Source organism: Poecilia reticulata, chromosome 9 (genome assembly GCF_904066995.2).
Source record: "Poecilia reticulata chromosome 9, P_reticulata-male-v2, whole genome shotgun sequence".
Classification (NCBI taxonomy): Eukaryota; Metazoa; Chordata; class Actinopteri; order Cyprinodontiformes; family Poeciliidae; genus Poecilia; species Poecilia reticulata.
In genome coordinates this window covers 7,938,169-7,964,797 of record NC_088838.1, presented here as the reverse complement: position 1 = coordinate 7,964,797, position 26,629 = coordinate 7,938,169, and the positions used below count along the sequence as shown (strand labels likewise).

The following is a 26,629-nucleotide window of genomic DNA, read 5'->3' as shown; positions in this document are numbered from 1 at the left end:
TCCATAACCAACATGAGTTGTGAAACAAGCATTTCTAGTAACTTTTATGATATCTTACTTACAACAAAAATTCCCCTGTGTTTGCCAGGTAAAGGAATGACTCTGTAGTCGGTGCTACAGTGAGCGCAGGGCACAGGATTAAATCCAGAAAATCCAATCAAAGTCCCTCCTGATTATCACACAGATCAACAAGATCCTATTTGGGCGATGTAGGTGAAGAGTTTAGAGGAAGAGGTTAGAGAAAGTGAGGTGGCAACAAAATCTATATAAAAAAAGAAAAAAGAACATGAAGGACAAAGTTATCACAGTTAAATTGGGATAACTTCCAGTCGGTTCTCATCTCACATTGCAGTCTTGTTTTCTGGAGCTGTAATAGATCCTGGGACGCTGTTTGCTTGTGGCCAAAATGGGTTTTTCTGTGTGTGGACATTGTGTGTAATACAGGGAAGCCCACAGGCTGTTTTCCTCTGGTTTGCTGTACAACACTGCATCTACAGTGAGTCCCATTAGCAGCTTGGGGCCCTGAGGGACTGCCGAAAAGGAAAAGGCTTCTTTCCTTTAATCACCAGACCTGTGGAGCTGCTGGCTGGTAGCGTCAACGACAGATGCAAACACACACACACTCTTTAGCATAAACATATACGGTACATACTATATTAATACACATACATAGAGCTGTGAAAATGCATGTGTGATTCACTTGATAGGTGTTTGTTTTATTTTTAGTTTTTTTTTTTCTTTTTCAGTTGATGTAATGTCCTGATTGCCCACAATAGGCTTGTATGTGATTCTAATAATTAAGAAAAAAATGTTACATAAAAATTTAAACCAGTAGTGTTATTGATTATAAGACTTACTATACTATAGGAATGTTAACCGTATTTATTGGTTATTTGGATTCAGATTCAAAGACTTCAGCAAAACTATAAGATAAACACCTGCTAAATTTAGTAGTAGTTTTCAAATGCCTGTTGTGCACACATTTTAAACTCATATTTAATGGTTAATTGGTCAGGCTATCTGCTCAGGTAGCCAGCCTTCAGTCGGTTGATCAACAGACATGCTACTTATAGCAAGCTAACAATATTTTGCTAGCTGTTTGGGAGAGAACTGCAGCTAGGGGAGGAAGCAGTGTTATTACTCAATTATCATATAGTCAATAAGAACCTTGGTCATGTTCACACTTTTTCTCGTATTTTATAAAAAGATACTTAAAACGATGGATGATCACCGGGGTGTATTAGCTCCAAGTTCCTATTAAAATTCATGTTTTAAATGGTTTTTACTACAGGGTAAGATAATTAAATCTATTATAAATAGTACAGTTTATAATAGCATTTCACTATTCTGTATGTACAGTACAGTTTATAATAGATAAACTGTACTGTACATACAAAAATGTACTATTAACTATTAATGATTTACTTGCAGAAAAAGAATGAAATTCAGTGTATTTAAATAATCTATTCTTGACACAATAATTGCGTCTCCAACGTTTTTTGATGCGCGTTTTGAAGTATCGTTTTGGGAAAGTGTTGGTGGAATTTATGTAATTGGAAATAACTTACTGAATTTTGCAAAAATTGTTATTGTGCTTGCTTAAGGTGTTTGTTTTTTTTTTTGGCTTTTCCGAAAAAGAGTTAATGCTCTACATGGGAGATGGAAACACGTTTGCCGAACATTTACCTCACATTACTGATCAGTCGAGTTTTTTCTGTCCTTTCTCTAACGTCCCTGCTATGATAAAACATTTTCAACCTTCCTGATAGCAACACATTCCTGAAAATTTCTCTCCATTTTTCTGAGATGTGTGGTCCATGCTAGCTTGCAAACTCTACTTCCTCTTTATTACAGCTGTGCGTAACGTCAACATTTGACGAAATTGGGCTCGATTCACTCAACCATTTGACGGAAACATAGCTAATATACTTTTTTCTCAATTTTTGTGACATTTTGCTCAAAATCCACACAACAGTTGAAAACAGGCTATGAGTTAATAGAGGTTGACTGATTGCAGTTTTCTGGCTGGTCGCCAATTACCGATCTTTGCAAAAGCTTAACCTGCCAATTCCCATTTTGGCCGATACCAATTTTTATGTCTGAAATGGTGCTCAATATAACAAGAAAGTTGTTGAGCTGGCAGCAGAGGTTCACTATTATTAATTGTAAACGTGCAGACATAACTTGGTGTGCCGGTTTGTCAGTCAGAGCAAAAGAGGACAGTGGTTGATTCTTAGACCTTTCCCAAGCTAGATAAGATTGGTGGATAACATCGGCTCCACATGTGAAAATGGGCCGATCTCCCAAAATTAAGGAAATCGGCACCGATAAATCTGCACCGATAATTGGTGCACCCTTACTAGTTAATAATCAAAAACTCAGAGATATTAGTGTTTGTGGTTGCTGATGAAACAGGACTCCCTTGCTTTCTCTCTCATGTTTCATTTTTATCATCTCTCCATTGCTGCTCTTTTGACAACCTGATGATAGCACAGCGTAATAGTATCAGGAATGGCACTGTGCAATCCTCTGTGGACGCTTTTACCCAAGAGCTAGTGCGAGTTCAGTTGAGTGTCTGTGTGTTGGTGGTTACGGTGTAGGAAGGTGCGTCAGAGGGCAAGCATTATCTAACAGTTATTGGTTTTTGTTTACTTCCTGTCTTAAACCTCCTGCAGATTATCGATTTACTGGAGGATGGTGTGTTTAAGTAAAGACGCTGCAAAGACTTTCACGCTTCACCGCGAGCTGCTGTTATTGAATCGAAGGTCAGAGTTTAGCGTTGTCACTTGCTCGAAGGCGAATAAAGAGCTAAAAGTAGCTGCCGAACATGCACAGGGCTCTTCCACGGAGCGCAAATAAACACTTTTACATGACATTTCACAATGCAGGGCCTTTCCAAGTAGCAGGGAGTTATCACCCAGCTGTCAGTAGCTCGAAATATCTGAGAGGAACTCTTAGGAATCTGCGCTGATGATGTTGAATGTTGCATGGATGGGTCTTAAACCGCCTTTCGCCAGGCTTCTTGTTCTCTCTGAGCATCTATCGTCTTCGCCTGACGGGTAAGCCAACGCGGTGTGCTTCCGTACCAGAAATCCCAAGGCATCTTGGGATAGCAAAGGAGGGAGGGGGGTAAGATTGGTAGAAAACCCATTTCTGAAGTGGATTTGTGCCCTTGTAATCCTGATTAATTTTGACCCGTTGTGCTCATTTTAAACAGAGCATTACAGTAAGCGTGAACACAGCAAGCTCCGGGGCGAAACTAGGAGCTTAGCGGCTTTGGGAGGCTTAGCTGCAGATGGCATTTTAAGCCGGACTTAATAAATTGTTTCCATTAAACTTACCGGCCCACACATACTGGATTAGGCCAGTGGAACAAAAGAAAGAGGAGAGTGTGCGGAGTCGGAGGCAGAGGGAAAAGGGAGCGCACACATCTGCCGCCGTTCGCGTCTGACACCGTTAGTGTTTCTCGGAGGCCAGATAAGAGGTGAAGTCGAGGTTAGCGTGGCGTTGAGGGAAATCGCAGCTTTTAAGAAAACATGACTTCAAACTTCACTCGCTCAGGATCTTGTGGCTCATTTGGGGACATCGAACAAATTAGCCTAATTGACATCAAAGTAAACAAACTGGGGGGTAAAAAAAAAAAGTGCATAAAACCATTTATCTTGGCGGTGGATTTAGGGCTAATCCCCTAACTCTTGTTTATATGTAAACACATTACCAGCACTGTAGCTTAAGGATTTAGTATCTGCCCGTATAGTTTTTTTTTTCATTATTATTATTATTTGGACCATTTCTTGCACAGATATCCAAATTATTTTGTGCCCAAATGATTTTTCTTTATGATAAAAACCCGTCCTCTCCTCCACTCTCAGCCCGCCTCCACTGTACCTCCATCCCCCCATCGGTTCATGGCTCGCTCCCTAAGCTCTCATTATGTGCTACACAGTCTAGGGTCCCTGTGTCGAATCGCTAATCAACCATCCTGTCTGTAGGCCTTTTCTCTCAATGGGCTCTGAGTGGCCTTTGTTCCACCGCCGCTGTTTGCCGCATGTCAATAAAAGGACCGGGGTCCCCTCCTCTGCTATTACTCCGACCGGGGCCGGCGGTGCGGGGGTCGCACTCAGATGTGGGAAGCCCGTGTTAAAACGAATCGCGGTATCGCCTGAGCGGCAGAGAAGGGAGGAAGGATGGTGATTGCCGAGGGTACGGTAAGGTCAGGGGTACAGGGAGGAGGGATTGAGGAGCAGCCCAGACGCATAACAGCAGACGGGGAGAACATGTTTGTATTCGGCTGAGCGGTTCTCCTCTGGCCGGGTCAGCATAATGTATCAGTAACCTCTGTGGCCGGCTCTGCCGCTCGTAACCTCTTGCCTATTAAATAATGAATGTACGCTCAGGCTGGCCCTCTGACCCACTAATCAGCTTCTCGACGCCGCTAAGTCAGGATCGAGTGCTGGTAGCCGTGAGAGGGCGGCTGGCTTTTAGACACACCCTGTAGCTGGAGATTGGACGTGACACTGGGAAAACATACAGGGCTTCATGCAGCTTGATTAGCATCACAGGTGTGAAATAAAACCTGATGAAAGTCAACTGAGTTTATGTTGGACAGAAACTAATTTGTAAGACCAATACTTTGTTCAACTACCTTTCCACAAGGCTCCAGATTTCAACATATGATGTCAATGTATGTTGAACATAATTTTGTTTTATGAGAGATAAGCTACCGAACAAAGTGACACTGATTTGATATTTGTGGCCAATGTATGATTTCAGGTCTTTTAGAGCTTTGACCTTCAAATACCGATTTTAGCTGGCTCTAATTCCTGTTTGAAAATTATAATTCAGAAGAACAAAAATGTTTTTTCACCTTTCTACTTTAAAGACTCACTATATACATTAAAGCAGAAACAGCTTTCCATTGAGTGCAAGAGAATAGCTGAAAAACTGGGTTTTGTTTATTTGAAGCAAAGTGATGTACTAAAATTAACTTTCTTAGAGTCTTATAATTGAAATTAGTGTTGCTAGGTCTGTTTTACAAACTGTAAACATTGGTTCATGTTAGTCTTCGGAAGAAGATGCATCTTACCATAAATCTTAAGATTCCCAAAAGGCTGCCAACATTTGCAAATTCAGAATGTTCCAAAAGCCTGACCTGCCGATTCCGATTTTCACCAATACCGATTTGTTTTGCCTGAAAAGTGATTCAGTTGGCACCAGTGGGGTGACTGTTAACACTGAACTTGTGGACGTTACCAGTCAGTCGGTACTCGCTCACATGGCGGAGCAAAATGGGACAGCGGCTGATTTTCAGACCTTTGTGAAGGTAGAGAAGATCGGTTTTTCGTAATCTCCCAAGATCAAGAAAATCTGGACAGATTTTTTCTTTTGTGCGCCCCCTAGCACAAATATTAACATCCTGTGGCAGGTGGCCCTAGCAAAACTGCAAAAGTACAAAATATCTACGGATCAAAATGACCGACACCTGTGGAAACTCTGTGTTGTAGTGAACAACCAACATTCCTCTGTAGAAAACGCAGCCTTCATTCTTTCTCAGTGTTGCTGAAAATGACTAACCTGAAGTCCTTCACCTGTCGTACCAACCTCCACTACACACAGTCTTCTAGTTAGACCAATCAAGGGAATTAGTTTTATTTACCTTTAGAGTAAACTCATCCAGTTTCTATCAGGAAAATTTCTTATCATTCTATGATATTGAATGATAAGAATTAAAGAAACACTAAGTTAAAAGGATACAGAATTGCTACAGAGGGCAAAAGGTTTGGTTAACTAAATATTCGGGAGGGATTTGGTGAACAAAAGCATAACTTCTTCTCCCTTAATCTTTAGGATATTAACTGTTCACAGCCACAAGACCGCTTGTGAGCGCAGGGATTTGTTTTTTGAAGAAAAAGCCCGATATCAAGCTCCCATTTATTGATAGCGCTAATGCTGTTTGTGCAGCCATCTCGTAGGAGAGATGAAAATAAATAGGGGGGAGCTCAGCTGAGATAAGACACGTGTTTAATTATTAATTGAGCCATTACTGACAGAGATTGGCTTTTTTGATTTAAAGCAGGAAGGTCTGCTTCAGGGACAGAAAAAGCAATTACAGGACTCCCAGCTCTTACTGCAGATGCCCATCATTCAGCATGCGCAACAAAAGGAGAAGGAGGAGAAGAAGAGGGAGACAAACGGCTCCAGCCCACATAAATTCTCTTCTGTCTTGTGACATTCTGTTGTCCAATAAATAATTTTCATTGTTCTTCAATATTTATAGCTTTTAAAATTAAAATGGTCTTGTCTTGTAGTATTTATGTAGTGTGGCAGATGGTTTAGGGGGATGAAGGCAGCCTGTGGCCTGGCATCCTAAAAAAAGAAAAAAAGCCGACTACACAGAGAATTGTTTTTGGTAAGATTCAGACGCTGATGTTGAGGCTTTTACACGCCGCCTGTTTTCAAAGGCTTGTTCGGCTTTTCGATGCGCCGCTATTATCTGGCTTGTAAAATCACTGCTGATATTTCACACTATTCCCCTGTGCCACTGCGCGGCTCCTTTAGTGCATTATTGTGTCCATTAGAAACATGCTTGGTATGTGCAAAGAGCCCAGGGTGCATCAAATATTAACTTACTCCCTTTAGAACATTTGTTCGCTACTGATTGAGTTTCATTGTTGAAACCAGAGCCCCGTTTGGTGATCAATGCGTTCCTCTCCTCTCTCTCGCGGATGTTCGTCGTTACGAGTCGGGACGCTCGGCTTCTGCTGTCAGTCAGCAGAGGGGCTGGCAGCAGCGGTGGCTGAAAGCCGGAGTCTTTTTTTTTTTGCTCACTTTTCAAGCATGTCCCTTCGAATTAAGAGTTTGCGCTTTATCCTTTCCATTTTTGATATTATTGTCCCTCGATTCGTTAGACTGATGCTTAGTAGAAACATATGTTGTTTTTGGTAAAGAATGGTCCAACATCGCCTTTTCTTCAATTTGATCACTCGGCTTGGCTGAATGTTTTGTTTTGTCAACGGTTTTCACTTCACAACTCTGAGACACTGTGTACACAAATGTACGTTGCTGCTACTGAATTTACTGCTTAGTGCTACTTACTCAAAATGCTATTCAAATGTTGTAGGCCTCCCTAAGCCTACAGCAGGAAAATGTTGTAATTGTATCTGTTGGTTGTACCGTTAGGGAGTACAGATAAAAACTAGCCTTTATGTCTAACTCTGGCATATTACATGATTTGCATTGTCCCTTTTGAAATAAGTAAACAACAACAACCACAATGAGCCAATGGGAGGATGGCATATTCTCATGCCACACTGTGCAGTTGTTCTGTCTGCACTGATCAAGAACCACCTCATCAGATGAAAGTTCAAATTAGTTACTGACTTATAATTAAGGGGTCATCTCTATAAATTTAAGGAGTAATGTCCAGATGTTCAGTTGATCTTTAGATATGGAAACAAAACAAGAAAAAAATTGTGACGTCACGTTAAAAGTTACATCTTGAAGCAGTTCAACGTTTTGAATGCTACGCCATCTATCATGCACTGCACAATAAATTTTACAAGCTCGCTTTCATTTTCTCTAGTTTGGAAAAAAGAAAAAGCTCTCCTGCTAAAATCAACTGCCTTTATAAGTGCATAGCCCCTCAAGCATTACCAGCTGCTGTAGTTCATGAACCAGCTTGCATTATCATCTCGCTGCATAACAGGCATTTGGTGAAATAAAATCTAGGTCTGTGTTTTGTTTTGTGTTTTTTTTTCTTATGAGGGAAGAAAATAAAATAACGGCTAACACTGGAGAACAGCAGCTTTCACCACATCTTCTGTCTAATCTTAATCCTCTTCCTCCTCCAATGAAACCACAGGCAGCTACATTGTGGAAGGCTTTCTCATTGTTTACTTATGAGAATACACAACCGGCATCTTATCACTGCTGTCAGGCCTGAAATGTAAAGTGTGACGCCTGTGATCACTTGCAGGTTTTTCACGCTTTTAATCTTTTATTCCCAGCTTTAGTCTGTCTGCCAGCAAGACTGTTTTTCTTCCCCGCCCTGGATTTGTTTGAAGATCCCAGCTCCTTGCTCTGTGCGTTTTAAGCTCATTTATGTCGAGAGGTTCACAGCCAACGTTGTTTGCAGATGAAGCCGCAACGCTCATTGACAAAGCCAGATGGTAGGTGATTGTAGCCAAACACAGTGCTTGGATAATGGACAAATGTTGGCTGGGGGACAGTCGTCAGCCTAGATGGATATTACAAGCGCGCTTGTAATGGATTGGACATTTAGGGAAGCAGTTTAGAGAGGCTTATAAAAGACTGAAAAGACGTCGCCAGGAACAGAGCGGGTATGAAATGCTTTGAATTCCATGACAGACGAGGACATCCAAACATCAGAAGAATGCGCCAGAGTTTCCACGGCAGGAAGGAGACCAATTTTTGTAAACACGGTCCAACAGAAAACAGATTCGTCAGACTCCCAGCTGAAGAGTACGGCATGCGTGATCATATCCTCCAGGTCACAGTTCAGTATTTCTCATCCCACGATATAACCTCAGGTTTGACAGATGAGCGGCTTTGAAAAGTTTCACTTTTGAGACCCGGCTATCCGTCTCGAACACATGGTGAAAGACGTAATCTGACACAATCCTAAGAAAGGGCTTGTGTTTGGTTAAGTGTTTCACCTGGAGTGAGCGCCATTAATCCTTCCAGTGCTCAGAACAAAGGGAATAATTCATCCAGACACAGATGTCTGTGATTTTGGCCGTATCAGCGGCGGTTAGGAAACAGAACATGCACACTGTGGTCTTCTCCAATATTGAAGCGGTCATCTGTTTGGCTGTTGTTTTTGGCTACCAGCGAACTCCCTGCCCTGGGCCCTGGTGCTGGGGCCCCTAATGGCCTTTGACTGACAGTAATACCTCATTCAACAGAGCCCTGGCTCCAGCCTCTGCGGCTGCTAGGTTGAAGCTGCTGTGTTGAGGGGTGAGCAGCAGGCCTGTGATTTCACTGCTGTTTGCTTTGGAATGAGATTGTTCCAATGTCACACAGCCCAGCAAGAAGAGAGAAGAAAAAAAAAAGTGTTCGGAGCACAAACAACAGTCTGAGGGCAGGGTAGGGTTGTTAAAAACTATTGTTGAAGTTTGCTCACAGCAGCTTGTTCTGACTGATCTAACAGTGAAATGTAATATTCAGAATGAATATTCAAATATTTTACATTCATAAATATAAAAGGTTTAGAATTTTAACGTGCACTAATCAGAACGGTCTGTTTCTAATCTTTGTTTTTTGAAAGCTTCAGCCTTACTATTCAGGTTTTTGTATTAAACTTCAACAAAAGAAGATGTAAGGATGGAATTTAAATAGTTTTTTTCACCAAACCTTCTAGTCATGACTGGGCACTGATTATTTATATTAGAAGACAAGGCAATATCACACTGCGCTGTGAGAGAGCAGTTGCTTTTTAAAATAAAACATAAGGATTATTGAGTTATCATTTTAAACCAGCTTTAGTGTCTAATGTCCAATACAAGTAGTTAGCTTGTATATGTCCTATATTAACGGCCACAAGCTTGTAAATATGTATGTATAAAGCACAAGCCTTGCTATATACAAACAAGTTACAGCAGTAGCTAAGCAATATCGCTAACTTGTATTGTTAGGAAGCTTATACAGTTTGCCTGCTAACTGTACAAGCTAATTTGTATGGTTAGCTTTTATAGGTCCTATAAAAGCAATTTAAAAACAAACTATGCAAGCATAGTATTGGACATACAAGCTAACTTGTACTTGTTAGCTTACGTAGTTAGCCAATGCTTTCCTATGCAATTTGACTCAATTCTCATCTCCATTCACATCTCTGTCCTGGATTTATCCCATTTAGGTGAATTTCAACCGGACCAATCAGCAAACAGAAGGAGAAATTGTGAACGATGGCATTGATTTTCTGTGACGTTTTAGAATTGTAGTCTGTCTGTATAGTTTTGTACTTTGGTTTTGTCTGCTGCCATTACCATTCAGTCTGTGTTGGACACACATACTAATATCCAAGTTGGAGCAAGAGGAATTATTGCTATCAAAGATAGTGGTGACCTTACTCTCCACAGGGTTCTTTACAGTGTACGCAATTTCTGATAAGCTTCATCGAACTGTGACATTACATGCTTCATAAATGTTAGCAATTTGCTCAAATCAGATCCAGTTGTTTAAAACTTCAACAGAGTCCATGAAGTAACCGTTTCTCAATAGCTGAGGGTCCATACCGTCTAAGGCTGGTTTTTTAGCCAGGCTATGTTAGTTAGCAGCTCTAGCATTACAAAGCAGCAGTGATGAATGTAGACCATTAAGTAGAGAACATAAATCCCTAAAGTAACTCTGAGATTTCCAAAGCGCTGCCAGCATTTCCTGCATGTTCCATCCTCTCTCTCGCTCTGAATGAAGCGCCTGTCTAAGAAAGTAAGGTTTCCTTTTAAATAGCTCCTTGCATCTCTGTGCTTCCTCTGACTTCATTTTGAGCATCTCACTTTTGCTAAAAATATATACATAACTTTCAATTTCCCTTCTAAATTTTTTATTCACTTTCTTGTTTTTTAAGTTATTCCAACACCGTGACAAATTGCCACATTTTTTGAAGAAAAACAGAAATCAATGAGCAGCTATTGGTAGCGCTAATGATACATTTATTGACCCGTCAACCGTTATGTCTGGGGCAAGTACTAAAGTGCTCGGGGCATCTGACGTGCTGTATTAGCAGCACCCAATCCTGGCAGCAGGTGCCTGTGTAGCTCAGCTATGGCGGACATGTTTTTCAGGCGCGATGAGCCATATGGGTCTTGCTACTGTATAGTGCTTCAAACCCTCTCTCAAGTGTGACACTCCCAACACTTAGCTCCGAGCTGCTCGCTTTAATGTAAGAACTGGCTGCTAAAAGGAGGGAGGAGGCCATAAAATCTCCACGGTTTCATGTGGTTCAGAGGCTCTCTCTCTCTTTCTCTCTCTTTTCGTGGAAACAGTCGAACACATTGGACTGATTTTAAATTCCCTCTAACTACTTTAGCATTGTCATCACCCCTTGCAGTCTGAAATGTTTTGAGCTGTACAGAGAAATTGTGTTTACTTTACACTGTTTGATTTTTCTTTTGTGCCACCCAGGCTTGTTTGTCACTTTTTTCGGAAGAGGGGGAGAAGGAGGGCTCTTGTTGTTTGCTTTTTTTTTTTTTTTCCCCCGGTGTAGTCTGTTTCATCTTGCTAGCGATTTGTATCGTTACAGAGTCCAATCTTGCTCAGTGTACACCCCCACACCTCCTCCGTCCTTACACACATACTCACATTCACACATTTCCCCAAACTGTCATGCAGCTTTCACACTCCAAACAAATCTTTTCTTCTCTTGTAGCGCTTGGAACGCAATAGTGAAATGTGGCAGCTCTGCAGATGTGAAGGCTGTTGTTAATGTCCCCTGTCCATCGTGCCTCAAGAAAACCAGACTCAGAGTACATCAGAGACCTCTGTGTGTGTGTGCGCGTGCGTGCGTGTGTGTGTGGTAGGAGCAGCCACACGGGTCAGGACTCAGGCCTTGTCTCCATTAGTTTATTTAACACAAATCTTTAGCCGGCCCTCTCCTTATTCCTCTGCAATCCTCCCACCCACGTCTGGGTCACTTTACTTCTTTTTTCAGTCTCTCTCTCTCTCTCTCTGTCTCTCATTTAGAATGATGAATGAGTTTCAGTGAAGGACAGCACGTTTGCAAATCCGATACCTCCAGTTGTCACCCTTCCTGCGGTGCTGAGGTTAACTGCAGCAGGGAGACGAAAGGCGTTGGAGTGTTTTCTAAGTTCTTTTTTTCAAACTGCTTCAGTGCAGTCCTCTTAAGTGTGTCATCAGCTCTGAGATGTTAGTTTTCAACACCCCTCGCCCACCCTTCCCCCAAATGGAAAGGAAAAAAAAGAAAACACAGACTTTAGGAACATTTCCTAAAAAACTTCCCTTTCAAGTACGCCGAGCTCTGATGGCTGATGGGAGAAAAAAACAACAACTTGTAGTTCATAAATAATTTTGGCATGAAGGGGAAATGATGGTAGATCTGGTCTCGTCATCAACAGCTGCTGGAAGCCTAATTAAAGCCCAGAAGCGGCTCTGCAGCAGGATCCTTGTTTGCATTATTAGGTACATACTGCACTAATGTTTTCACTTTCTCCTTTCTGATGTGTGAAACTTATGTTGAAATCTCCTGAGACACAGAGGGACTCTAGCTTTTGAGCAGTAGTCTGCTGAGATGTTACAGATAATTTCAGTCACATGAGCGTTTATTTTCTATTGAAAGAACTTGATTATTCAGAAATAATCAAGTCTTAGGTTGAGGACATGCTAGTTATGCATTTTTTTTCATGTTGCAAAGTACTTAGTTGCTGTGATGAACTTTGGTTTTACAATAGACACTGGATATTGTTGTGAAAGTAGCTTTTTTTCATCTGAGACAACTGGCTAAAATAATAAAATATCCTGTCGAGATGGAGTTAATGCAGAAATTCATGTCCTTATTACAGTTGAGGACTGTTGAGAACAGCTGGGTAAAATGGGTAATTGGTAGCTGGTTATTCTGCCTCTTGTCGTCGGCTTGTGAGAATTACTGCTGCACAGTTTTTAATTCTCTGCAGGAGCATTTTACTCCCATTTTATCATCGCTGTGAAGGCTGCCTATTCATGTTACAGTTCCTTTAAAATCATATAAGTGCCTAAGTGGTTATTTCATTCTATTTGAATGTATTTTATTCTATTTATTTCTGTTTCTATTCACTTTTTTTTTTTATTTGCCTCTACTTCCATTTAGCCGGCGCTTGCTGTTTTCCAAATGCTGCATAAGTAATCTTGGCTTGACTTTGTCCTACTGTAACTGATTATGTGGTTTTATTCAGAAGGCGCACACGGTCTGAAAAGCCTGAGGCATGATGTAATGTACAATTAAAGGCCTGCTGCACTGATGGAGTCTTGAAAGATTCGAAAAGTGGACGCAATCTTCCATCAACGCAGCGGAGACCAGAAGCCCCGACTTCTAATAACGACGTGCTTCGACGCGGAAACGCGACAAGAAAAAGAAATGTAGCGGCTGACGGGCGATGTAGCTCTCGGGCGCACGTTGATGATGGGATTATTACCACCTGTACCGCCACCTGGCAGGTACATCAGTGCCTTTAGCCGAGTTCATTTGTTTTATATCATGAAATAGCGGGAGCGCATCTCAGACAACACTTTAAGTGGCTGCAAAAACACTTGACGAAATGCGATACGTTGGTGGTGGAGATGTTTGTCCACTCCCCCGGCCCCTGCGTCTCGTTGCACTTAGCTTTGACGGCTGCAAATGTCAAAACAGTCAGTGAGGTATGGTGAACGGTTGGGAGCTGTCAGCTTCCAATTGTTGCTTTGCTTTGAGCTCTGGATAGTGAAAATTGAGATGGAGGAGGAGGAGGGAGGAAAAGAAAAACACAGGCTCTTTCAGCCCACTGCCACGCCACTTAAGATTTGTTGAAGGATTTTCACCCAACCATTTCCATCCCATTGAGAAGTAATCAGTACGGCACTGAAAGATAATATTATATCCACTTAGAGGCATGTGGGCTTCTCGCGTGTTTATACATGAAACGAGGGTGAAAAGCTGTGTCTGTTTGCGCCGTCGAACGCTCCCGCCCCGCATCCCTGCTCAGACTTGAAGCTTCCCGGTGAAAGCGGCCCCGTCTTTGTGTTTCTTAAACTCCACCCCGCTCCTTCCCCCCCGCCCCCCACACCCCCTCCGTCACCCTTTTATTTCTATCTCCCTTTCTTACTCTCTCTCTTCGGATTGCAAGCCAGCTGGTGGGCTAATGGAGGATGCTTTCCTGTGGGGCACCAAGCTGATACTGTTGAGGCGTTCTGCAAGCTTAAGTAAAGCTGACACGCTGCTCAAGATCTGCGGCCCACACTGAGCTTCACGGAAGCCCGTGGAGAGACGCTGAAAAGGTCTTAAAGGTACGGGAGACGCGGGGAGGCTGCCGCCGTCCTCCCACCGCTGCGCTGTGATGTGGGAAGCAGGAGTTAAGTCCTTTATTAGAAGTGGCAGGCAGTGTCTCCAGTCACCTCGATAATTGCGGCGCCACGGCCGCTGCTGTAATCAATTGAGACAGCTGCTGCGGCGGCGTTCAAGTCCATCAAGCAGGCATGTCATGCTAATTAATGAAATGATAAGGCTAGTGCCTGCAAGCATTGCACAAATAACTCCTGGAGGATCTTCTTTTCAATGCGGAATTCGTCTGCAAACTCCCCTCTGTTTTCCTTCGTGTTGATGTTCTGTCCGCGGCGGCCTCCGAGTACAAAGGGTCACCGGTTCTGGTTAGGGGTCGCCGACGGCAAAAAGGGGTCAAATTCCAGGCCGGCAGGGTGGGCTGCTGTCAGAAGGGCCATTAGACGCAAGCTTTTCTCTGAAAAGTCCCAAGATGTCCACCCTTTTTATTTGGTGGAACCCAGCAGCACTGACCTCAGACGACCCAGCTGCGGTCATAAGAAGCTGTGACTGATGGCTGTCCCGGAGCTCTGCTGTGGGGGGATGGGCTCTGGTGCACACTCCAGGAAGGATGTGTGTCAGTGGAGGCGTGTTGTTTGTTTGCAACGCGTTACTGTCAGGGGTTAATGGCGGTTTAACTGCAGTTCGGGAGCACCACTGGACTGTGTATGACATAAAAGGACCCAAAGAGGCAGAAGCTTCTTTCTCAGAGCCGTTCCGTCATAAAGGGGAAACCCGTCTCTGAGCTGCCTCTGGTGATTCATGAGCCACTAATCAAGCCAGCCGTGTCCCACATGTGAGCTTTCAAACATAAAGCTGGCAATGCAGAAGGTTTGGGGTTAGGGTTGACGTACAGTCTAACACATGTGGGGTGCTTCTTATTCTGAAAGGAGAAACGCATTAGCGTTGTCCGATGCCTCCATCAGTTTAGTTCTTGCTTATTTCACCTGCTTATTTCCAATGTGTGTTAATGGTAAGAAATTATTTGCCTTACACGTCAAAGTGTGTTGTTGCCACAAGTTGCTGGAGCCCGCCATCCTTTCAGAAGATGCTTTGAGACAGTCTATAAGCTCAGCAGACTGGCAGTTCCAGCAGGTGTTTAACTGCTGCTGCCGCTAGTCTGTGAGAGCAGAGTGGGAGTGGTGGAGGGGTGTTCGGTGAGGCGGGAACTAGGATGGAGACTGCAGCTCCGAGGAAGAGCTTTGTTGAGAGTTTTGTCAACAGAGCACGTGTTTAGGCACCTCTGAATGGTTGCCATGGGAGATTCAAGGATTTCTCTGACCTGTGTGAATCAGTCAAAGCAACACTCCGGGTATGTTTTTAACGAGAGAATAACATCATAGCATGATAAAAAACTCAAAAGTGTCGATCTTACATAATATACCCTCCTCCCCCCTGCGCCTTCTTTAAAAGCTTGTTCTCAGCCATTCTCCCTCTCTCACTTTTCTCTCACCAATTTAAAGCTACGCTTCCTGCAAGTTGCCTCCCGTCTACAACAATAGCATATGTGCCACGAGGAGTGACTGGCATATGCGCCTCGCGCCATATGGCCCGGGTTTGAGCCGGGATCCGATCTGCACAGCGAAAAAACTTCTTCATCCCGCAGCTTGAGCTGCCAGCTCTCTGAAACGAACATTAGGCTCCTTGATTTATGCCTGAGCGTCTACTGTAAACGTGTTGCAGCTTAACACCCATCCTCATTCTTGTGCCATCAACTCCTTTTGTGAGCCGAAGCACGGAGACGGAGAGGAATAATTGAAACGTGCCAGCTGTCCCCACTCTTCAGCTGTCTTGGCCAGCTTCTCGCTTTTGCCCACTCCCCCCGTTTAACATCTCTGAGTGATTTGCGAAAACATCGCCTTGGCTCCCCTCTTCACCAGCTTGGAGACGCTAGAAGCAGATTACATAGCGTGATGTGGGGGGTGGGGGGAAAGCAGGCCGGTGCGAATATCTCCTGTGATTTTATTATTGGCGCAATGATTCAACACGGCTCAGCCCTTCTGTTCCTCTCATGCGAAATCATTTATTTGAAATCACCCTGCCTATTTTTTCTTTTTTTCTTTGATGACTGAATACCTCATGGCCATGGAGTGTTGATTGGCAAGCCTGTGGTTTGCAAAGTGCTGCCAGGATCTGCTCCAGCCATCTTCCACAGTCGCTCACTCGTGAGCTAAGCTTTGGCTCTGAGCGGGCTGCTCGTCTCAGAGAGGAACAAAAACCAAATCATCGCGAGCCCGACTGTCAAGAGCCGGGGAATATGTTGTCACCCGAAACCGGTGGGAGACGGATCAAGATCAGCCGCTTTCCCACACACCTCATGCATCCTCCGACATCTTTACGCAGATATGTTGCTTTATTTAAATAGCTCTGTTCGTGTCATTTGTCAGTGCCCCAACTGTTTATGCTTTGGCAAAGCCGTGAAGGGAGTGAACCGCAGTGTTTGCCTAGGAAATGAGAACACCCAGCCGCCTTAAGCTTCTTTTATACCACAGCGTCCCCCCAGCAGGGAGAGAATTTGCATATTCTCGTATCTAATCTTAAAGAGGTTTTTTGCATGCAGGTTCTGTTTTCCTGGTTGTTGTGTGCACCCGGCCCTGGTGTTAGCAGTGAGCAGGTAATTTACGTGACGCTGCGATTTGCATGCGCGGCATTAGCTTATCGAGGGTTTGAGCTGGGGGCCGAACCTTCTCTCGAGCGGTCGTCTCTAAGCCCGCCACAGTAAATCAATTAATCTCTTGGTGAATTAAAATGAACGTGATTAGGGCTGGATGATATGGCTGATAAACGGATCGTGATTTAAGCTTTTCATATCAGTCGATGTTGATAATTGTATATTAGTTTTTACTGTAAATATCTGAAATACTACCAAACTGGGGAAGTTTCCCGTTTTCCCTACAGTTTTCACGTCATGCTGTTGTTGTGGCAAGTTACTCAACAGGTTGTTGCTAGCTAATCACATTACTGACAACTTGTTGCTAAGTAACCAGAGAGTGAGAGAGTTAGTTGATGCCACCAATCTTGCTTAGCTGGCCATGAAAGGTTGAATGGATAAAGCCTTTCTTCTATGTATGCTTTGCGGTTCTGGATTGAACTTTGGTGAAATGATTGAGTATTGCATCAGATATATAATATATATTGTTTTTGATTTGTGGTCCATGGTTTTCATTAGACAACCATCACCAAAGACACGCTCCCCTTTAATGTCGTTGAAAACTTGGCATTTTGAGAAACATTTCAGTTTGGCTACCTGCCACTTTTGCCTGGTTTCCCTGTCTAAGCTGAAGGATGATTACTTTATTAAAATTCAGTTTTGGTTACTGAGACTTAATAATCAATTGTAATTATTGTTGTTTTAGCAATTTTGTTTGATTATTTTGGATATTTAAAAGGTTTCCCAGTTCCAGTGTTAAATGTTCCTAAAAAATTAAAGGCTTTTTTTTTTTCTTTGAGTGTGTATACGTGCATTAGTAAGCCATTATTATTATTATGTTAGCTGCAAATGGTCTCAAAATTACAATATCATCGTTTATTGCAATAATTTATCGTCCAGCAAAATGTATCATGGCAACTTTTAACAGCAACTTTTTGAGATTTCACAACAAAGCTCCACTGTTCTTTTTGTTTTTGATTCCTGCGTCAAAAGGTGAAGCTGTGCTTCCTCTAGATGATCGTAATTAACCCATCCTTGTACAGTTCAGAGTCAAACCGTTTCAGACCGTACCATGCTGGACCATCTGGCGCAAAAGTCCCCTTATAGGATCAGATCAGCGCTGGCTCTCCAGATGTTCCACAGGGAGAAACGGGGTCAAATGTGAAGGATGGCGAAGGCAAGAACAGCTGTGCAGCGATGCTTTCTTCACCCCGGATTCCCTCCTTGGACACATCAGTCATAACCAGCAAATCTCTGCAGCTTGTTGTCCATCTGCCACCTCGGCCCCTCTCTGCACCCCTCCCAACATGCAGAGTCGTAGCACTGTAAACCAAGGCACGTGTCCCCACTGCAAATCTCTATCCAGCCTCCCCTCAATGAGAGAGCCACGGGTGCAACAATAAAAAAAAAAAAAATCAATACTGGGATGAGATGTCAGCTGGTAAGCAGACCTGCCAACACCCCCCTTGGGAATGTCCCCCTCCATCCCCAGTGTGCTAACCCAGCTAACAGGAGAGGAGGATCCACCCCCAGGCCCCTCTGCCCCACCACTGGGCTGCCCTCCAACCTGCCTGACTCACTAACACCATCTGCTCAGGTCTGCAGGCAGGATTTTTGGACACCATTTTTTTTTTTTTCATACACACACTCGTAAGGCATTTGTTACACAGGACTTCCCGTGGATCTCCTACTGTCTTTCTCAGCAGGAGATTGAAGGCAGCGCTTGTTTTATGTCCAGACAAGAAAAAAAAAAAGAAAGAAAAGCTGAAAGTGGGTGAATCCTGAGTTAAGATGAGAGAGTTTGTGGCCAGTTTCCGTTTGTTTTTTGTTTTTTAAAGCTCCTGCCTTTACCTGATTCTAATTCATCTTCAAAACATCTAGTTATTAATACGATACGTTTTTCAACTTTATGGATGAATTGAAAATGTATCTGTCTTAACAATAAAATTCTTCTGGTTAAAACAATTATTCTTCAAAAAAGCAAAGAGTTACTGCATATCAGTGCTTCATCGAAAATATAAAAATACTGTAAAATAATATCAGTTCTGTGCATCACATCACAAAATACAAATTTTTTTCTTGCAAACTTATGTAGAAATAACCAACACCTGCATTCCAAAAAGCTCTCTTTTACACTTTGTAAAAAAGAGCAGGTGATTTATAAAGTGTTTGCCAGACGTCATGATATAGACTGAAGATTTAAGACACATACCCGCCTTAGGGTTTAGCATGAGCAGAGCTGTTAGTGGTTAGATCTAACAAGTGTATAAGTGCGTAAATGTAATTATATCCTTATCTTAACAGTGAGACTTGAATAGATTGCCAACATATTTGTAATATGAACTCCAATGTTGAGCATCACACTGGAGTCCCAAAGCATTCGGGTTCCAGCAGGAATCATTTTATAAATTTGATTAAGTATGCCTGGCAGCCATGTTGGATGCTAAATTTGGTGTTGCTCCGTCTTCTCCAGTCCTCATTCCAACTTCAGAGGGTGTTGTTGTTTTACTGATAGGAAAATCTGGAAATACGACTTCCGTGTGAGCGCGTGGCATGTCTTGTGAAAGTTCCAGTTTCCTGGAAGCTTGATGCAGCTTTTCTGCTATTTTTACCTGTATTTTTTTTTTAAATGCCTCAATGATGCACTCCTTCCCCCAGCTACAACACCCACACTGAAGAGTGTTGTTATTCTCAGCACAAATTAAGTATTTTGCCCTTATTGATGTGGAAAGACATCAGATTTGTAGTTCCTGACCTGGCAGCCATCAAACGGCCAGTGAAGTGTAAAACAGGCTGATTTGGGTTTGTACTTTTGAAGAAACAGAATGTTTCTTCAAAAGTTCTTCTATTATACAGAAATATCAGCTGAAAGTAGAAAGTTACATTTTAAAAAGTAAGGGTATTTTAATTCTCTCTGTTGTAGTAGTAGCAATTACACACATCTATACGCAGACACTAGAAAACCCTGTTGATGCCATTGTTGGTTCAGAAGCACATAGACAATTTCAGTGATAGTCAGAAAAATGCATTGTTTTGCTTCTTTCTGACAATTGGTGGCTCCTTTTTTGCTTTCTGATGTGCTCTGGTAAAATAAAGATGTCTGGGCTTAATTTGTTTGCGTCTGCCTGTGCCAAGAGTGAAAACACCGGTGTCCGTCTTTTGTCATATTCATATGTCCATGTGCGCGAGTGCCGGAGCTTTTTGCAGCGATTTTAATGAGGGGTCTGCGCCGATCCCTCCCAGCCTCCATTAGAGCCCATTAGCATCATCATTAAGATAACCTGGCGCTTGCTGTGGCCCTGGTGCAGCGGCATTAATATGAGAAGCCCCCTTCCATCTCATAGCAGTTGTACCGAGACGTTTTTCAGGATCGTTCGCCTCGCATTGTGTCTGAGAAGAGAACCGGTTGCCTAGGCAACATCACCCGGCGGCGACATTTCGACTGGATATTTGTGGTTTGTGTGTGGATGCTTGTCTCTCTGTCTTTGCCTCGAGTCTTCCTTTTTCCTCTTCTTCTTGCTTGCTTGCTTGCAGCAAAAAAAAAAACCAGGCTGACAGTTTAATCCAAGTCCCAAACCTCTATAAATCGGGAGGTCTATATACGCCTGGACTCCAGAATTCATTTGAAAATCGTGACATCTTAGCTACCCCCAGTTCACTAATAAATGCAGGGAGGAAGGGCGGGGGGAGCTCAACAAATAAAAAAAATAAAAGCTCTGCCCTGCCTTTTTATTGGCCTTTTTATGGGTGTTAGGATCCTTGAAAGATTAAGCAGCCTGTTAATGGGGACTGGATATTCCATTAGTCTGCTCCATGTCGAGTTTTACTGGCTTGACAGCAGCTCCCAGCTCTTGGCTTTTTTTTTTCTCCTTCTTCTTTTCTCTCTTTTCTTTTTTTTAAACCGCCAAGAATGCCCATGGAGCTTTTTTAATTGAAACACGAGTAAGGCTTTGACTGAAGTACCGCTTCATCTTAGTTGTAGATTAAAAAGACTGTTCTCATCATTGGACTGTCTTTTTCTCTTCCATTGTCGACGTGCATATGTGAATACCTTCTGTCTTTGATGTCTCTGCGCATGTGATCTCCCTGTGCTTAGCGTGAATCCTACCAGCCGCAGCTTTGATTAGCTCAAGAGCTCGAGAAGTAACGTCGCCATTTCATCAAACTCCTAGAGGTCCGTTCTACTTTTCATTTGACTGTAGGGGAGGCAGACAGTCTCTCTTAATAAAACAGAAGAAACGTCCAACATTCTAGTCCACATTGTGTTCTCATCATTGGACTGCACATTTTGCACATTGTGAGAAATGCATCAGGATGCTGATTATTTTGACACATTATAAGTGTTTCCACACCTGGTAGTCCAATAGACTTGGTTTGATTGAGGACCAAAGTTGCAACATTTGTTGCATTTTCAGCTGCTGCAGTTTGTTTTCACACTGCACTCTGCCAAACGAACCAAATCCATTGAGGAACCTGTTTAGCCCCTCGCTTTTCGCGTTGCACCATTGAAGGAAATGACAGGAAGAAAATAATTGTGCTTCCATTACAAATGTCTGCAAAACTATGTCAATATTCTGCTAATTTTGACAAAAAAAAACAATTCTGCTATTCCGTTGTTTCTATTAAATATGAAACGCGATTAAAATCACAATTGCATAAGTTTTGTCTACATGATGTCATTTAAAAACCGTGTCACGCCATGATTCTCCCACTACTTCCTGTCGTCTTCTTCTGTGTGTTTTGCACCAGCAGTAACATCCAGTTGTTGATGTGCATCTTATGTGATGCCAAAAAAGTGTTTTCATTGCAGTTTTGCTAAATAAACCAATTTCGATACGGCCGTAAAACCACCCCGTCCTAGCGGCAAGACATTTTATAGAAAGTCAAGAGTTTTTTTGTAATTGTTGTTAAGCAAATTTATTTTTGAAATGTCTAATTGGGGAGCCAGTGAGCTCCCCAATTTGAAATGTGAATTCAAGAAGAATGTCAATTCTAATTGAATTCACATTTCAAGAAGAAATGTGAATTTTAGTTCACATTTCTTCTTGAAATGTGAACTAAAATTGAGTGGCATCGGATTTGAGCAGTTATAGGATTTCTTTTTTGTTCTTGGCAAAAGACCACAAGCAGTTTCTCCCTCTAGCACCAGACATACGAGTTTGTTTTGGTTGTATTTACCCAGAATGCCTTGCGCTATAGTTCGCTTCCTGCTTTTGGAGTGGTCTCCAGGGGGCTTGGCATTCACATACGCGTTCGAACCACGCCAGAACTCACTTGAACCAACTGAGAACAAGGTTTTTAGGCGGACCAGAGTTTGCTTTTTAGGTCCACATCAGTGCTAAATTCCCCAAACAAACCGAACTTTCTAGGCAAATGAACTAGAGCTTAATTAAAGCTGATTAAACGGAGGTAGTGTGAACAGACCCCTAATGCCACAAAAACACTTAATTTTAGCCATTAACTTGAAGAAACAAGAGTACCAAAAGTAATTTAGGGGGAACGTTGGTGACAACAGCTTGGCCGAGTCCGTTGGGTTTTCCTGTGCTTTCAAAGATATCTGCAGACTGAACAAGAGAGCCAGGATGTAGTGACTTGGTGACGGAGAGGCCACCATCTCTCTTTACAGCACAATTGAAACATAATTATTTCATGCCAGATTGTGTGCTCAGCAAAGCCCTGAATGGGCGCTGACATTTAACTTTAATTAGCTGTGATTTATTCATACTGACTTGATCGCAGGAAGAAATTGGATCATCTGATTATAGTCAAGCATGAAAATGACCTGATTAAACACTTAATGGAACCTAGGGAGAGGAAACAAGGGGAACCTTGCTCAGAGGACACTGGAGCGGTGCTGGGAAGGAGGAGAGGGGCGTCCTTTTTACTCCATCATGGAGACTCACTGATTAGCTATAATTTCTTTAGCGACGCACAGCTGGAAAACTCTTTTGTAACTATTGGAATCTTTTAATAATGCGGGTTAATTGTTCTGCTCAGTAAAAAAATTGTACACTCACCTGCCACTGTATTAAACGCACCCTTTTAGTACCGGGTTGGATCCCCGTTTTGCTTTCAGAAGTACCAGGAACATTTAATCAGTAATGACATGATAGCACCATGCAGCTTCTCCAGACCTTTCGGCTGCACGTCCATGATGCAGATATACAGTTTGACCACATTTCACAAACACTACCCTGATTTGATTTGAGCTTTGTGACACAATGCATCACCTCGCTGTATGTAACGAAGGTACGGTTGAGTTGTAGCAGCTGATAGCCTCCTGTCAGCTATCAGCCATTCTTCCTTGAGTTCTGAAGAAAAAAAAAACGTTTCTTTCATCCACACAACTGCTGTTCTCTGGATACCAGACAGGTTGATTCATAACCATCTCTCAAAGAGAACACTCTTTGAGAGATGGTTATGAATCAACCTGTCTGGTATGCCATGTTCAAAGTCACTTATTACTTGTTTTGTTTTTAACTTAAGAGATTCAGTTGATGCCGTGTGATTGGCCGATTTGTCATCTGTGTTAGCAAGCAACGGAACAATCTGACCTGATAAGGAAGCCCGTTGAGTGTGTATTTGCAACATGGCAGACAAGAGGGTCCTGCAGAAGATAGCAAGGGGAGATGAAAGGTTATTGTGCTGAGAAATCCTTACTCATTTCACTGTAAGCTGTTGAATTAACAAATCAAGGCTAAAACCCTTCCGCTGTTTAACAACTGGAACATTGATCAACATATTTGATGTGTGTTTGCTTGATGGTGGTATTTGACAAAATGTAGCATTTATTGCGTGTTTCATAATTTTTGACTTTATATTTTTATGGTAAAGCAAGATGAGCTGCCTTGTTGCTGAAATGTGCCATTCAAATAAACTTGACTTAAAATCAGCTGATTTCAATTTGAATGTTGGTGATGATTATTTTTGGTCATTTCTTCCTCAGGTGTGCCAGCGAATGAGAGCTCCGTCTCCAAGACTTGTGGCTCTGCCAAAGTGTCAGGACTCCAGCGCAGCCAGGAGCAGAGCAACACTGAGGTGCCATTCGCACCGCCTGTGCCCAGCCCCACCCCGGCTTCGGCACCGACGGGCTCCCCGGCGCTTGCAGCGGCGGCAGCCCCCCCTGAGCCTCGTGGCTCGCGCCTTCCCACCCCGCCGCCCCTCAGCGTTAAGAAGGAGCAGCAGCCTCTGCCCCCTGTCCCGACGCCGCCCCTGCTGAGGGCGCCGTCCCACGCCCCACCTCACCTCACTCACCCGCACTCACACCCAGAGCCCCGTGTGCTCCCGCCCCCGCCTCACCACGCCCGGCCGGTGATCAGCCACCAGGTGCACCACCCTCTGCAGTACAACAGCCTCCACGACATCAGGTAATTTAAAGAGCTGTCGTCGCCTTTGGTGGTACAACCATAATAAAAAAAAAAGAAAGAATAAAAGTGGGACTCTCGGTGAGAATTCAGAGAGGAAACACTGCAGGTTTAGGACAAACTCACAAACCTGCACCAGTACACTCATAAGCATACTGCAGACCTGATAGTTTTTCTGCAGCCAAGCTCGGATATCTCTCCATTTCCTTACAGTTAAAGCAAGTATTAGAGTTTATACTCAATCAAGAAAAAGCAAAATGTAAAATCATTTCGAAACTACAATTTAGCTTTACGATGTCTTTGCATGGTTGCACTAAATAATTAGGTGTTGAATAATGTAGCCAAACTCCTGAGGTCCATTGTGATGGACATTTAATTTAGAAAAAAAGCCTACAATTTAATATTTTCAAAAATAACTGCAAATACTATCACTTGAAATACTTGAAATTATACTTAGAGCACTTTTTGTAGCCTAGAATAAACATAAATATATATTTTTGACAGAAAACAGACACTTACCTCTTCCCTCCTGTGGTTTCATACCCATGCTCGTCCTTTTCTGATGTTCAGAGTCTGAACTTTATTTTAATTTCATTTATTTGGTAGGGACAATGCACAATAATTAACATTTTTGTAAATGTGCCATAATTAGCCAAAATGCTATTTTTCATCTGTTGTCCCTGGACAATGAGTAATTAGTCTTGCTAAAAGCAAACAGAGGTTATGCAAACAAGGTTGGAATGACTTTACTACAAAAATGTTGTCAATCACTACAAGAATTATGGTTAACAATTAACTAATCAGTAACAAGCAACATGCAAATGACAAGTTCAGTAAGCAAAACCCAGAAAAATGTCTTCTCCATTCCAGTGGGCGTGGCATCTGAACAGATTAAGATGGAGACTTGAGATTTGCTGAGCTGCTAAATTTTGTGTTTACCTTTCAAAATGTAGCAGACTACTTATGCTGGTAACAAAATTTACATAAAATTAACCAAGAGACACTTCTGAATTATGCAATTATTGATTTCTCTCATGGGCTCTGCTCTGCCTCTGGAGATGACAAAAGCAGCTGGGCGATTTGCTGTTTTGCTATTGATCTTTACTGCTGAGCTCACTGCTCCCTGTTGCACCCTGTCCATTCAGAACACGCCCTCTGCTGCGGCCGGACCTAGCAATTAGAAGTCTTTCTGAAAACTGAAGCTTTTTAGGAAATTTCTCCGCTACTCATTGAGAAATGCATTCTGGCTGAAGACTGCGTTTTCTATTTCTGTAAATAATCATTACCTTTCCTGTTGACTCTACAGCCACAGCAGCAGTCCGCTGGGTCTTGCCAAACAGCACTTGCCCCCGTCCCCTCACCATCACCTCAGCGGGCTCCCGTCCTCAGCCCCTGCCTTGCCTCTCTCCATAGCAAACCTCTCTACCTCGCACTATTCCTCCCTACGGAGTCCAGCCCATCGCCATTCGGCCATGTTTGCAACCCCAGCCACACTGCCGCCACCGCCGACCTTACCGACCAACAGTTTAGTGGTGCCTGGACACCCCGCTGGCACCCCCTACCCAGGTAAAGCCACACACCTCACACACTTGGTGCTAGCTTCAGTGCTACTTCTTATCTGTCAAACTTATGTAATTGCAGCCAAAAAAATTTGAATTTGTGCCTTAACTTTTATTTCGCAGTCTCTCACATTACAACCACAAGCTTCACTTTATTTTATTGGTACTTTATGTAACACAAAGTAACAAATAACTGGGTGGAAATGAAAAGGCAAGATACATGTAGCTTTTCTTAAAGGGGCAGTATTATGGAAAATCATGTTATAGTTTTGGTTCCTAATCAAAAACATACCTGGAGTGTTACCTTGATTCTTCCAAGTATGTTTGAGAAATCCTTTAGCTGACTTCCCCACTCAGCTCCTTCAGACTAGATAGCAGTAATTAGCAACACCTGCACTTTTTTTTATGGCGGGTGACAACCACCACCTTCCAGATTGGAGTACGAATCAGATGCTTTCACTACTACAATCTCCCCATAACACCCGTTCTTCTTAAAAAAAAATAAAATAAAAATACTGCTAAAAAACCAGATCACCAGACGATCTCTGATGCAATTCCCTTATATCTAATTTACTTTTGTTCGTATCTAAGTTTCTAATTAACCTCTCTTTCATGAACATACTTATTACACTCTAAAAATATATGTTGTATAGGAGCTACTTCTTTCATGCAACACTGGTAAAAACGTTGTTAAATGGTTAATAGAGGAGCAATACTGTGATGACTTCCTGAAGGCGGAGTGTTAGAGAGAGCAGAAATTTCAGAGACCCAATTTCAAAGAGTTAAACAGCAAAGTTAAATTTCTTTTCAGTCATTTTTGGTATATTTAGCATTTTTACAACAACTGAAGGTAACATAGTTACTTGATCATGCTTTAAATGGCACTATGTGGCTGGAAAGCAAATAATACTGCCCCTTTAAGCACTATAAGATAGTTTGTGGGTTTATAAACTAATTTATACATATATAACTCATTATGGCTTAGAAATATAATTTTTCTATGCATAAAGTTTTAAAAGTAGATATATTCATG

General features: G+C 42.5%; 1 protein-coding gene across 12 annotated transcripts in view; it reads left to right on the top strand.

The window, feature by feature from the left end:
* The window catches only part of fbrsl1 (fibrosin-like 1), a 358,314-nt gene that overhangs the window by 313,078 nt on the left and 18,607 nt on the right, over positions 1 to 26,629 (top strand). For all 12 annotated transcript variants that reach the window (XM_081610487.1, XM_008417609.3, XM_008417611.3 and 9 more), the window contains 2 exons: positions 23,620 to 24,040; positions 25,344 to 25,603. In XM_081610487.1, coding sequence (XP_081466613.1) covers positions 23,620 to 24,040; positions 25,344 to 25,603 — 681 coding nt within the window. The remainder of the gene's footprint in view (positions 1 to 23,619; positions 24,041 to 25,343; positions 25,604 to 26,629) is intronic.